Source organism: Phalacrocorax aristotelis, chromosome 1 (assembly GCF_949628215.1).
Source record: "Phalacrocorax aristotelis chromosome 1, bGulAri2.1, whole genome shotgun sequence".
NCBI classification, from domain to species: Eukaryota; Metazoa; Chordata; class Aves; order Suliformes; family Phalacrocoracidae; genus Phalacrocorax; species Phalacrocorax aristotelis.
In genome coordinates, this window is record NC_134276.1 from 94,691,628 (window position 1) to 94,706,445 (window position 14,818).

Sequence of the window (14,818 nt, forward strand, 5' to 3'; positions counted from 1 at the left end):
CAGCTGGGGATGTCGCTAACCTGCGTAAGTGCAAGGCACTGGCACTCGGAGTAGATACTCAGCTGCTTGGGGTGTTTGCAAATGTGTAAAAAGGACAAGAGAGGGGGTGCAGGGGAGAAAAATGCATCTCTCCTGGGGTGTGAAGAATAGAAGGTGGCCAGTTATCATTTACCGCCTAATCTGTTTTGCTGGACCCAATTCGGGACGGTGTTTACAAATTGCTTTCAGGTTAACTGTGGCTGGCAGTAATGCCAGGCAGTGCTCCAGCTGTAAGCGAGGTTTCGCCGCTCCTACTGAGAATGGGTTTAATCTAAATAAAAGACAAATTAGATCATGGTGCTCTTCTACAGTAAAGCATGCTCAAGGGCCTTTCCTTCCCATGATTTGTTAGGTATTGACTAGCATGGGGAATGTGCTGATTCCCAGAAATAGGGAAAGCTGATGTAATGGCAGTGCATATCTTACAGGCCTGGCACAGGCTCCCAATCAGAGTCAGAGTTTAAAAAAACTGCTGTGTTGCTGACATTTTCTGCACTGCTCCTCGGGTTTGAAATAATAATAAAATACAATTTGATTGTTTTTACAATCAGATGCCAATGCTGACTTCCAGCTGGAATAATTTCAGTTTAGCAGGTGCTCTTCAGAGCAGCAAAACGATTACTGTGTTGTGCCCAACAGAGAATAAAATTATGCAAGCCGCATAGATGATGAAGAGTTTTGCTAGCTAAAACTGCAGCACAGGCATTGGCTTAAGGGGCACAAGAGGCAGAGTTTGGGGAGGGTATAAAGATTGTGATTGCAGTAGAGTCCCTGAGTAGGGGAGCCTCAGTGCAGCGTTAAGGTCAAATTATTCCTTTTGTACTGAAGGACTGGAAGCCAGGCACTCTCCTAATGCTCGAAACCGGTTCCTGAGCATGCATGGTTCCCATTGTTTGAAGATATATTCTCACGTGGCTACAGTCCCTCTCTATAGTGAATGCAGCATCCACCTGCCCTCTGTACCCTTGCCATTAACGCCAGTAGCTCTGCCTGGCTGTGGATACGGTTCTGGTGCAGATGTCATCCACTTCGTCTGCTGCAACTCCTGTCTGAGTATAGGGAGGCTGAGACTTGGCCCTAGCACAGGATTACAACTCAGTAACCCTTTGCAGCAGAGTTAGGGAGTGGGATCCATATCAGGATCTAATATGTGACTTGAAAACTAATAAAAGACTAATTTTCTTGCTTCTAAATACTAATCAGTGTGGATTCAGCATGGAGATAGGACCTGTGCCAGAGGCATACTATGGCACAGTAGGCTGTCTCAGGTAAGCGATTTGTGACACGGAAAATTTGCTCTCTTCTAAAATAGAGGCAGGGAACCAGGATGCTTGAAGATCTGCATATTGAGAATATGGCAAGGTAAATCATTCAACTAAACAATTATTCCTGATGGATAAAAAAAATCCAGTTTTAGCTTACCTGATCCACTGATGAATTCCCGGTTAGTTCAACGCATTTCTATTTATAGAAATTCTCTCAAAGAATGAGAAATGGTGAAGATACCAAGACCCAAAATAAAATGGAGATTCAAGTTGTACTTCAGTTTCTCTTCAGTGTAATAAGATGTAATAAATATGTCATGCAGGACAGCTTCCAGTCAATGTTAACTCCTGTAAAATAACTACATTAAAAAGCCAGTTATCATGTTTGTGATGGGAGATAAGATTGCTAGGCAGTTGCTGTGGATGGATTTCAGTGGCCAGATCTGAGATATACATGAGATGACTGCTACAAACCATGCAGAGATGAACAAGACATGCACCGCATTCTGCTCTCTGAGATGAGCTTGGGCCAACAGGATGGTAGTAAAGAAGACACACCTGAGGGATATGGGTTTCCCAGTGCTCTAAGCCAAATAATTTGGTGGCATTTCCAAGTTTCCTGTAGCAAGACCAGAGGGACCAAGACAAACTCTCAGTTTTCTATGTAATAGTTCAGAGGGCCAGGATAATCTTAGAAAAAAAGAGAAGAAAGGGGAAAAGTGAGAGAGAATACAAATGCAGAACCAAGTCTCAAAAAACTGGGACTATTAAAAAAAAAATAAGTGGATAAAAGTCGAGATGGTGCACTTGAGAGACAATGGGAGCGAAGGGAAATTAATGCAACTTCTAGCAGCTAGTTTCTTTGTGGGGATCCTTTCGTGTCGGTTCCTCTGTTTCTTCAAAGGAGCTGTGGGGACCTGCTGCGCAATAGGATAAGGGGCTTCCTCCTGTCTGAAGAGCAGAGGTTGCAGGTGATCAAGCAAATGCAGAGAGCAAGGGGGGGTGGAGAGCGCTCATTTGTGGTTTGCAGACTGGGAGCCTCTAACCTGATTTAAATGCAGATGACTGTAGTTATGACTGTAATAAAAGGGTACTGTGAGGACAATTCAGCAACTTAATACAGTATCACCTCTCCTTGGCTACAGGAGGAACAGTACTCTTGTGGTTAAATGTGGAAGTCTACACGCCTTGGAAAATACATGTTTTTGTATGTGTCCAAAGTGCTTCTAAGGTATTTATTACAGCTCTGTTATGTCCTGGTAATAGCTAGAAATGCTGTATAAAACATGTATGCAATGGCTCGATATGAATGCCATTATATATGAAATACAGAAGTTTAATATTACGGTACTATAACCACTTAAATGCGTAAAGCAGCGTATGGTCAGAGCCAAGAAATAATAAGTGGGCCAAAGATCAGAGAGATACACAGAATCACAGGATCACAGAGTCACAGGTTGTGTAACCTACCATTCGTCTTACAAGCGACTTGAGTAAATCAAAACATTGTCACATGCCTGCAAATGCTACAAAGCTTAGACACACTGGTCATTAGAGTTACAGCCTGTGAGAGACAGAAGAATCCCTGATTAATGGTAGCTGGGGAGGTCTGCTACAGCTGAAGGGGGACAGAAAAGCCCATGGCTTCCTATTTGTATGGGCTGCAGCGACTTCCCCCTTGTAAACCTGCAGATGAGAGCAGGAGACTGTGGCCAGGAACAATGATGTCTGTAATCTGGGTGGTCATGATGGGAAATAATAGGTACCTCTTGGCACAGGGATTTAAAAAAAAGTAAATGTGAATGTACGTACGTTGTTAGCGATTGTAGGTTGAGGGAGGAGCTGATCTGGGTCTGGGATGGAATTGGCTCAGTGAAAATAAATAGGATGAAATACACTGTGAAGTTCATCACAATAAAAAACACAGTAAGGCAGAGAAGTTACCTCTGAGACCAGCTGAGGAAGGTGAGAGAAGGCTGAAAGGTACCACAAACACAGAAGAGGGATAGCGAAGCGGGTGGGACAGGGCCACCCAGAGGCAATTACTCTTTTCTGCCTGTCAGAGCATGGGGAAATACGTATCAGCGATGGGCTGTGGGAAATCTCATTCTCCAAAACTGAACTGAGCTAAAGAAACACCACACGAGTAAGCAGTGGGAGTGTTAACGACTCTCTAGTAAACCCACAGAATGTGGTGGGTTTTCAGCAATGCTTCTCCAAACGGCTAAATTGATAAAATCATCCTCCTGGTGACTGGAATATTTAAGCGTGGAAAGCCAAAGCCCAGCCAGAATACTCTGGTGTCCTCATTGTCGCCAGTCTGTGGACTCCTGGGCGAGTGCGTGAGCACTCCAGCTACCAAATACGTTTCCTGCTGGAACACCCATCTAGAGAAGTTTAATAGAACAGGCAACCAGATGGCTAAAATTACTTCCTGGTATGGAGATTTTCAAAAGCTGAGGAGGGTTTTCAGCACCCACACCTCTTCTGGCAACTGTGAATATACAGCCCCCAAAACCTAGTAGCTTAGCTTTTAATTGGAGGTTGGTCAGGAGGTGTTACCTGTGCCTGCCACGTGTAGTATAACCAAGGCAGTGCCGCCCTTGGTATTTGGTGCCAAAATTGGGGGTCACATGTGGAGGACAGTGGGGATTCACACTGCTTTTAAAGATGACTCCAAGCCCTTTTGAGATGCCCGGAGCAGTCCTGGTGGACAACGAAACAGGAGAGGGAGCAGTAGCAGCGAATTTCTGGCAAATGAAGTATGTCCTGAGCAGAACCGTGACATCTTAGGAGCAGAAAACAGTTTATCCAGATTTGAGGTATCCTGGCTTGGTCTTGCTCTGAGCTGATGCCAGTGCAAATCAAGCAACTGGCTGGTAGAGAAGTAGTGTATTTTGATGATGATCGCTTTAACAGGGAGCAGTGATGGTCATGGGGAAAGGACATGCAATGCCAAGCGTGAAGTAGAAGGAGCCTGTTTGGATGAGCAGCCAGCCAGGCGTTATCTACACATGCTTTGCAGGGTCTGAGGGAGCTCCACTGCTGCCAAAAGGTTGTGGTCCCCCTCCTTAAGCACCGCTCCTTTGCGATGCGCTCTGCCTGGGGCAGCAGAAGCAGCCGGGAAGAGGTGGTGCCCCACGGGTCCGGGTGAGCCAGCTGGAGCAGCTGTAGCACCCCTTGCTTGGAGCCAGATCTAGGGAAGGCTGGTCTGTCTGCAGACAGACCTCTCACCTCACCCCAGGAGTCGAAGATGAGCTGTAACAATCTGGATATGCTCATGAGTCAATTAATTGACCAATCCTAATGAGAAAAGCAAGGTTGAATTATTTATAGTATATTAACACCGTTGGCATATGCAGGAAACGCTAACAAACTGCAATAGGCAAAACGTTGAAATGACTGAGTGCTTATTGACGAGTGGAAGCCAGGGATCTGTTTTCAATAATCTGAGTGACAGCCAAGGGAATAGTGAAAGACTTATTTATTTATTTATTTCCAGGTCTATAACGCTCATTTCTCTGGTGCTGCATCATTTGTAAAGAAAGCAAAACCACTCTGAGGCATTAGGAAGCTTTTCCCCAGCACACTGTTAACAAAGTTAAGGGGGCCGCCAGCTCTCAGGGGTGGTGGGTGGTGGTGAGGGACCCAGGTGGAGCTGGCGAGTGAGCCGGTAGCGTGCTGATACCCCCGCCAGTGTGCCCAGCCACCTCTGGCTTGGCCAGGCAATGACAACAGGTTTGAAAAGCAGTAAAAAGCCATGCTGTCTTTCAAATAAATGTGCTCTGGTAACAGTCAAGAGGAAGATCTAATGAAGAAAGACAGGAGATTTTAATGCTGGTTTTCTGATTAGAATGGGCCTTAAAATATGGCGTAAGTATGTTGTGCATAGTAACTCCAGAACACGAAATCTTTGCGTACCATGGCCTCTCTTTTGCTCTGTGTTCGTTTAATTTAACTTAACTCCTATTCTACTTCTATTCTTGTCCGGAACAGTTGATCGGGATGCTGCTGGCATGCTGTCTGTCCCGGTTTATTACTGCTAACCAGTATGAGATGGTGTAACAAGGTGAGCTTTCCCTACTTTCTATGCAGTATGCTATATATGCTCCAGTATAGTGTCGTGGCCGTGCTGCTTCTACTGAAGAGAGTGGGCAAGTTTTAGGTGCTCAGCATATTTATCAAGAATTAAGTCTTCCCACAGGATTTTTTGCTTTGGGATTTTCATCCCAATATTCCGTCTGGTTGATAAAAAAAACCAATGGGGGGAAAACATACTATTGAATGTTTTGTTATTTCGACTTTCTTCTTGAAAAGGGAGGGCAAAATACCCGTCGTAAACACTGTCAGCAGCCAAAGCAACCCACTTCTTTTTCTTTTATCCCTCCCGACCCAGTCTTTCAGGAGTGCGAAGTCCAGAGCCTGTCTCAAGATCAGCAGCTGCAGAATTGGAGAAAGACTGAAACGAATGTTATAGCACACACTGTCTCTCGCACGCACGCACGCACGCACACCCACACCCCCACAAGCAAGCACGTGCGCGCGCGCACTTGCACCCCACCTCCCGAACTTTGTCCCATGCGTAGTGTACCATTCTGTGAAGTACTGCGGTGCCACCGAGAGCAGCCGGGTCCCCTCGGCCTCCGGACCCCGACTCCATCCCCGCGGCTCGGCATAGGACGGCACCGTATATATGTTCTTGGTCACTCAGTAGTTGCATCGTAAGTTAACAAAGGTAATTCATTAACAGCATTGATCGGGCTGTGCATGTAGTGACTGGAGGGCATAATTAGCCTTTCACCATGGTTAATAAGTGTTGCACACGTTCATATAAACCGGTATATGAAATATATATTCTTTTGGTTTTACCTTAATTTCTTGTTTTGTTTATTGCTTTACTAAGTTTTTCCTCCTTTCCCCCTTCCCTGCGCCTGCCCCCCTTCCCCAAAAACAAAGGAATCAGTAAGATAACATAAAGATACTTGAAAATGATGTTAAAATGTTGTGCTTGAAGGGAACTGTTATTCCTGATGTTCTTCTACATCTTTGATTCTTACTCAGTGTTGTATGCCTAGTGCGTATCCCGGTAGGCTTTGTCTAGTGCATTTTGCCTCTGAACCTGATCCTGTGTAATACTGTTATTAAGCTGTGTTGTTGCTTACTGTGAAGGCAGGAATTTTGCTTCCTTTATTTTTATTAGGTAGCTATGAACTAATTGAACTGTGCTGTACTGCGGCCTTCATACTTTTTTCCTGTTCCTTCTTTTTTCTTTTTGCATTGAGGTTGCAGCCACCAAATACACTGTTGAATCAAATTGAAATAAACACACACACACACAAAAAAAATCACAAAAAAAACCACAGGCATATGAAATATTTTTGGGGGAAAGCAAAAGTTTAAAACCTTTTTAAAAAAATAGGACTTTTTTAATAATGCCTCTGTCTAGCATGCCAACAAGAATGCATTGATATTGTGAGTATTTGTGATATACGTATTAATAAATGGAACCATTACAGATTTCTAGCTGCTCCTTTTTGTTCTTTAGTCATAACAAAACTCTTTCAAGGGCGGAAGTGAACATGAAACACAAGTGCGCAGCTTGGAGTGACATGACTTTATGCATATTTTAACAACTAACTTGGTTGTGACAGAAAAAACGTTATTGCCCTGGAAAAAAGAGAAAGAGCTGGAGTTGTTTCAAAACTCCTAGAAAAAACCTTTCACAGCTGGTTTCACCATGTGACGAATGCATACCCGTCTGCTTTGCAAATTTTTTTTTGTGACTGATACGATCTGCAGCATTTAATTATCCCATCCTTAGCATTGTGCATGCTTTTGGCATTAAGCAGCTTTCTCTGATTTTGGTGAGGGTGGGAGAAGAGAGATTGGAGCTTGGGGTGGGTAATGGCCATCTGCTGCATTCGTGGAAAGGCAGGCACCCATCTCTTTCTCATCTGAATGCATGAGGTGTTGAAGATCAGATGTAAAGTCCATGAAACTTTAAACCTGGCAGTTTTCGACTGATCCCTTACATTGGCAATGCAGACAGAGAAGGCTTGAGGAGGGAAGCCCTGTAGCCTTCCAGCTGTGGAGGAGCTGCACAGTGCCTGTGTCTGCACAGCCCATACAGCTGCCGGAGCCCCAGCCCATCCTCCATCCGCCTGTCCATCCGTCAGTGTGTCATGGTTTAGCCCCAGTCGGCAACCAAGCACCATGCAGCCGCTCGCTCAGGACACAGTGCCACCCACCCGGTTACTGCGACCCTCCGCCTGGGGAGGGCTGCCCTGCGTGGTGCCTCCAGCATCAGCTCCCGATGAACCTCTGAGTGGCGCTGGCACAGTCGGTGTGCTCTCACCCACAACTAAAAGGGCTTGCAGCCGCACGGGCAAAAACCTGTCAGCATATGCCGAGGCAGCGTGTCTTAAAAGCCCCAGTGGCATCTTTGGCTTTATTCAGAGAGCACTTCCAGAGCACGGAGGGGTGGGACCGTGGTTGCTTTGCCAGGGGGATGGGAAATCAGTACTCCGTGTTGCTCTTGAAACACAAGTAATGGTTTTTATAGATTTGATCCACTGCCAAAATGAAAAGCTGCGATTTGCTGCTCAGTCTCTGCTTCTGTATTTGATTACAGCTCAGAGCTTCACATTTGGCTTCTGTCACAATTTGCATCTTTCAGCCTGGCTCTGAAATGCACAACCCCACCGTATGCGGTCTTCGGAAGGTTGTGTTCCTGTGGTGCCCGGGAGCCAAAGCGCTGGCTGCGCTGAGAGCCGAGCGCACTGTAGCGCATTTCCACAGGCCTGCTTTGTTCCAGGAAAAACACGAGCAACTCGTATTTTCTTCATCACTTGTATTTCCCTGTTACAAGTTATTGGTAATGGGGACAAAAAGGCTTAGTACATCTGTGCGAGAGGGGCATTAAAGTGCTGGGAGTCCGAAGTATGTTTTGTGGCAAGATGCTGTTATGGCTGGGGACGCATTGACTTCCAGCTGAAGATCTGTTTTCCCAAGGTCTTCTGTATCTGCGATGTTCCCCTACTGCTGTAAATTAATAGCACATAGTGACGTTTGTAGCATTTGTCCTAGGGAAGTGTGGAAGTAATTTTACTGATTTTTTTTCCCCCTACCAAGCAAATGACTTGACCTCAGAGTGAGTAAAGCACTCACAAAGGCATGTCGTTCTGTCTCCCTCCCCTTCCCCCTTCGTCACCCTCATAGCCTGTCCTTGGGGTTCAAAACTAATTTGAAATAGAGATTTGTAAATAAGAGAAGAGGAAGCTGATCCGCAAATTTAAATCTGTCCTCAATAAAGCATCTACCATGAGGGAGTGGGACATATTTAAATGTGGAGAACGCCAATACAGGTCCTGCGTACATGCTGGGCGGTTTGCATGTACGTTGCTGGGGACAAAGCCGCTCAGCGTGGGTCGCAGCACTCACATTGGCAGTCCCTTCCAAGGGCTTAAAAACAGTTGCAGCCACTTGCTCGGTTGCTGGGGCTACGCGATGCTGGAGTGATGCCCTTCTCCCACAGGCGCAGGAAGTTTGTGGGGGGATGTTTTTCCACACCAGAAAGAACTGGCCCACAAGCTGCCCCAGTTTCCCTCCCCTATTCATCCCCGGGCAGGTCTCCCCTGCCCCACAGAGGGGAGGGAGGGGGGCGAGGCCAACACCTCCTCCCTCAGGAGCCACCAGCAACCTTCCGGAGTGGAAAAGCACCAGCCTCTTCTCAGTTTTCTTTCCTTTTTTTCTTTTTTTCCTGAAAGAAAGAGTTGTTTGTGCCAAAAGCTGATTCTTTTGAAGATGCTGATGTTGGGTGACAGGTCAGCAGGCCCCCAAACTGCTCCAGCTTGCCCATCCCCATTCAGTAAAGCACGTGCTCAGCTTTAAGGCATAAGCAGCGAATTAAGTCCATTCAACAAAGCCCTTCAGTGCGTGCTCAATTGTTTCCCTCAGCCCAGCAGCACTCCTGCCTGTATGGGGTAGGTCTGTTAATTGGGCTCTTGACAGCTTCTGTGGAGAGGGTCAGGCTGATGAAGGACCTGCCAAGGGCTTCCCTGGTGAAATCCCCAGTGCTGCTTGGGCTGGGGCCACGCAGCAGCTCTGGTGGGGAGGGTTGTGCTAGCTGGCACCGTGGCATCCCCTGCCCTGGGCACAACATCCCTACATTTCCACTCCTCCCTCCTGGAGGGAGAAACGAGGTGGTGGAAAGGAAACAAAGCCAGAGCTGCCGTGTATGGGTTTATGTCACCTGGGCACAGGTGTGTGGGATTTTCCCTCCAGAGGTAAAGCTTCCAGGGGGTTCCAGGGGGCCTTTGCCTCAGGGGCTACAGTCCACCCTTTGGCATGAACTGAATCAGAGGCAGAAGGGGCCAGCTCCTGCTGTGCTGGGCTGGCTCTGGCTGCCTGATCCCTCCCCGAGCAAATTGCATTCACTGCAATCACCGGACCTGAGCTGAGCAAAAGACGGGGCAGGTTTGGGGGTCAAAGCGGGTGATGGGGCAACTGGATGAGTCCCAGGAGGGGTGGGAGGAATGGGGCATGGCTGGGGGATGAGGAGAGTGGGAGATGGAGCAGGACTGTGGGAGGAGGAAGAAGGTGCATTGAGACCACCTTGTTTTGGTCCCAATGTGCTGCTAGCTTGGTTTGGCTGCAAGGTGGACCAGTGGCCTTACCTGGCACGTGCATCCTGCCCTAAGCTGCCTCCCAGGGCTTGCTTCTGCCAAGGAGGACAGCCCCGAGCTCTCCAGAGAGGATAATAAGTTGTTGTGAAGGTGATTTTTCACAGTGGCATCAAACTGGGGCTCTGGGAGCAGGCAGCTGTGCTGGAGGGCCTTGCTGGCTGCCACTATTCTTGGGTGAGCATCGCTGCGGAGGACACTGGCTTTGCGGGGCTGCTTACAGGATTTCAGCCTCTTGCTCCTCAGAGGACCAATGCAGGGGCTAAAGTGATTTTGTCTTCTGTGGCTCTTCCCCTTCGCTTTAATGACTCATTACTGTTTAAGATAATTTTAAGATTAGCAGATTAATTTGCTGCCAGCCAAGCCCCATGCATAAAATACCTGGCATCCTATTGAAGCAGCAGGACTGATTGGGACGTCAGACTTCTACCAGGGCTGAGTTAGGGCTGCTTCAGTATGACCCTGTATAATAAAAATAGAAATCGTCATTAGTTGACATACTGGTCAAATGACACTTCTGTTTTTTTGTAAGTAAAAGTGTTTTGCCCACCAAATGTGTAACATCTGGTCAACTTTCTGCAAGCTGCTTTTACCAGCTTGGCCTAACTTTGAAAAAAAAATCTCTTGCTTTTGCCTTTTGCTTGTCATTGCACCTGCTCCTGTTGCAGCCAGGAAAAATTTTATTCAAAGGATGTTTCATTTTTGTCCGGCGTGACCGGAGATATTTGGTACGCGCAAGCTCTTTAAAAGCAAGCTGTGCTGAGGCAGCAACTCCTCAAGTTCTGGAGTCTGTTCTACTCCATGGTGACCGCAGTGTGGCTATTTTTGGTCTCTGCTGAAGCTACCTATAGGTGACACCAAGTACTTATTTTAGATTGTAGTCCTTCCATGTAATCGGTATCTGGGGTGTGGATATATATGCACGCACACATATATAACATCCCTTGTGCGCGATACAACAGTGTAACTCCTAATGTGACGTACATTCCCAATGCAGCTACTAAATCATCAGAATACTATTTTTTTATTCACCATAGTCATATAACACAGTGTCTTGGCCAAGACTTTCAGAAGCAGTAGATTTTGGGCAATCCCCTGGAGGTATTTCCAAAACGCTCTAGCTTTCAGAAAGTGCTGAGCAACCTACCCTTTGGGAATCCAGCCCTTTCAGAACCTCTCAGGGAACTCAGAAGTAAAAAGTAATTTTTGAAAGCCCTATCTGTTAGTAAAATGGAGATTATTCATCCAAGTAAAAAACATCAATATTTTTAAAATTGCAATTATTTCCAGAGGGGAAGCAAGGACCACTTTCTGGCTTGCATGGGAGCCATGGTTTGTGTGCTTTATCTTCTTGAGTAGAGAATCAGAAAACATGATGTGAGAGAAGGCTGATGCCTAGGAGAACTGATGGGGTGGGACGGGGGAGAAAAAAGAGAATAAAAATATATAAACTTCTTTTTTTCTAGTCAAAAGGGTTTGAAATGGCAAGTATTTCAACCTGATCGTGTGTCTGACACAACGGTGCAACAATCTCCAGCTCCAAGCTGAGCAGGTTCAGTAGCTCAGGCCTGCAGCAGAGGGGTCTGCAGTCTGGTCTAGAGGGGACTGTTGCTTGCCAGGACGCCTCTTATGTCATCCTGATGGTGAGAGCAGCCTTTTGTGGGAGCCTGCAGATGTCAGACTGCTAGAAAATACCATGGTGCACATGCCATGAAATTCATGGCCAATCCATGGCACGTCCAGAGGCTTTGCAGGAGTGCTTTGACACTGGTAGTTTCCTACTCTGGCTCCCAAGGTCTTACTGTGCTTCTGGGGGATCTGCCTTTAATGTCGTGTTTGTAAGTTATTGCTTGCTCAAAAGAGCTGGTTAGCGCTTATGTTGATTATTGGGTATCTTCAGCACTGTAGTTATTTGTAATTAAAAGCAAACAAAAAATTGTCCAGAATTTTCTTCATCCTGGAGTTCAGTGTGACCCAAATATCAGATGAATGAGTCCTTCTCCCAAGTATAGGAACAGGTACATTGAGCCCATGGGTTATCGCTGTGTGCTACTCCATTTACCTTCATGCAATCCCGGTACTTGCAGGGCTGTGGACTGCCTCCTCCCTGCAGGCGAGGCAAAATTCAGTCCTGTGGGGAACCAGGCTGAGCCCTGTGTGCTCCCTCTGCTGCGCAAGCACTGACAGCCTGCCAAAATCAACGCTGTGCCTTGGGGGAGTATGGAAAGCAGGTCTCCACCTGCTGTGTGGAAGCATGAGGTAGTGTGAAGGTATGAGACTCAGAACAGCCTGGCCAGCACCGCAGCAAGCTCGAGCACTGAACTGAGTGGAGACTGGCATAGTCCACCGGTCTTTGTAATGGTGGGGTTTCCTCCCGATGCTTATCTGGATAACCTAGATGCTCCCTGCCTGTTTGGACTATACTTTTTAAGTGCTACAATGTGAAAGGGAAATCAAAAAGCCAATCAAAATAATCTCTATGAGACCCATTCAATAAAAAAGTTATTGGCAATTAGCACGGGTTTTTATAAAAAAGTAATTAGCCCTCCTGCCCTGAGAATTAATGAATGCTTTTCATTACACCCCAAGGGGTAGTCAACCCAATAATAATCCACTTCAGATGAATGTTGTTCTAAAACGACATTGTTTGACAACACAGGCAGCAGGACGGTCACAAACAGGAGGCAATCCTACTCTGGTGAACACTGGAGCTGGTTGCTTCAAAATGAAAACCCATTAATAATTTGCTTGGATTAGTGCAGTAGACTTGACTTCTTACTTATTAAAGAGGTGAAGCAAAGCATACACTAAAAGACCAGCACCTCATTTTTTCCCTGGGTGCAAAGCTTAGGAAGCCAATGGAGATGCACTAGTGCTGGCTGCTACCTTTTGCTTAATGTGTCCGCAAAGCTTGACAGAGTGGAACATGACTTGTCTGGACACAGAAATTTTACTGTCTGAGAGGTGTTTGGCAGCTGAGTGGCAGAGGGTTGTGTGTCCCTGCTGCCTCCCTTTCACTGCTTAACCCATTGGCTCCACAGGGAATGAGCACCAGACAACAGCATTCCTCTCCCATTGCTCCTATTTGATTGTTGGCGTTTTCAGCAAGATATGCATTGGTGCAGATGCAAAAATCACATTGACTTCTCAATTCAGTGGCCGTCCTGCTCTCACAGCCACTCCATGGTCATCATGGCCACCTGGTTCTCCTCAGGGTGGTAAGGTATGGCACAGGCAGGTGCTCCCTGTCAGAGGAAAGCCCTCAAAAAGTGAACAGATAAACAACAGTTTCCCTTCCCCTGCCCCAGGAGCATCCTTGCTGCTCCCTGGGGCAGTGCTCCCCTCCAACCTGCATGCCCCACATGGGCCTTGCTCAGCCTGCATCTGGTGGGGACCCAGGCTGCTGCTGCTGACTGGGGGCCTGCTGGCACAGCTTCCTGCAGCCAGGCTTTAAAAGCTTCCTCATTCACAAACCTGAGGATTCAAGTGAAGAGCTGAATCCTCCCCTCCAAGCTGGGCTTCCAAATTAGGAAGAAATGGTCCAGGATGATGCTGGGGAGCTTGACAGTAGAAGTGGAAAGACAGTAGGTAATAGAAGGTCTAATTAAGAAAGCCAGCAGCAGATTTACATGCTGTACATAAGATCTTCCTTGCCCACTTCCCTCCCTGACACCTCACACTTATTTGCTAGGGAGCCCCTTCCCATCCCAAGGCAAAAAGATGCCTCCAGCCTCTCCTCCTTTCCAGCCCTCCCTGTGCTCTCCTGGGGAGCAGGGACCTTCCACCCCATGGTGGGGACGAGGACTGCTGGGAGATGGTGCTGGAGCCCCAGGGCAGCATGCGAGCACTAGAGACAAGCAGAGCAGCTGGCTCTGGAGCCAGCACAGACTTTAATAGCCAGCTCTACCAAATGCCTCTGTGGTGGCCACGTCTCTGCTGCTGCTCCACACTGTGTGCAGCAAGATAAAACACTCCGATGAGTAATAAATGTAATGATTGCTTAACTTACATTGTGGTACTGCCTGGAGGCAATAGTGAGGTATCAGAGCACCATCTCACTGGATGTGTCAAGGAAATAAAGTCATGCCATGGAGCTAAGGCTATAGGTGTAAGAATAGGAACAAGCGGGCAGAAAATAAGGAGAAGAGAGATAGGCAGTGTAGAGGCTATTGGGTCAGTGCAACGCACACAAGGCTGCATTACAGTTGCTTTAGGCAATCTTGATTTTGGTGTTTCATAGATTATGGATGCTTAATTTCACAGCTGTAAGCTTCTCTGAGCACACATTTGTTCTGATGTAATTACTTAACTTGAAAAAAAAAAAGTACACGGGGAAGAATATTTTTTTCACGTGGGACCACTGCCATCCTCTGAGGTACCATTAGCAGGGCTGCAATCCCTAGATCAGCCTCCTTGCTGCTTGTTGCACCAGCTCTTTGTGGGATGGGGGAGCAGGACAGCTCAGCTGCTGGCCCGCAGGCAAAGCTGCCTGGGCTGCGGAGAGTGGGAATTAAGGGGATGCTCATGCAGAGCACCCAGCCCCTGGGGAGGCTGATCCCCATGCTGAGTCATGACTTGAGTATAAAGGGAAAGAAAAGGTCCCTCAGTTTAATATTTGCTAGAATTTTTTCCCCTCCTTTTGCTGGAAGGGTTGGCAGACCTCTGGGGAAAGTTTTACAAGGAGAAAAAAAAAAATTCCAATTTAGAAGTTTTCAGAAGTTCAAGAAGCTGTAATTAGCTTTAAAACATGAATTAGTGATCACTTAACTGCCACATTTAAAGTATCTGGGCTCAAGGATTACCTTTTTGGTAATGGAATGGTATTTTAAGTTA

General features: G+C 46.9%; 1 protein-coding gene across 3 annotated transcripts in view; it reads left to right on the plus strand.

Annotated features, from left to right (window-relative positions):
- Positions 1-14,818, plus strand: part of TSPAN7 (tetraspanin 7) — a 127,799-nt gene that overhangs the window by 92,032 nt on the left and 20,949 nt on the right. For 2 of the 3 annotated variants that reach the window (XR_012661299.1, XR_012661300.1), the window contains exons 7-8: positions 5,301-5,373; positions 5,701-6,039. Coding sequence is in view for 1 of the 3 variants with exons in the window: in XM_075098118.1 (XP_074954219.1) it covers positions 5,301-5,369 (69 nt within the window). In the remaining 2 variants the exon portion in view is untranslated. Of the gene's footprint in view, positions 1-5,300; positions 5,374-5,700; positions 6,822-14,818 lie in introns of those variants that run through there. The other variant, XM_075098118.1, reaches the window with a different exon arrangement.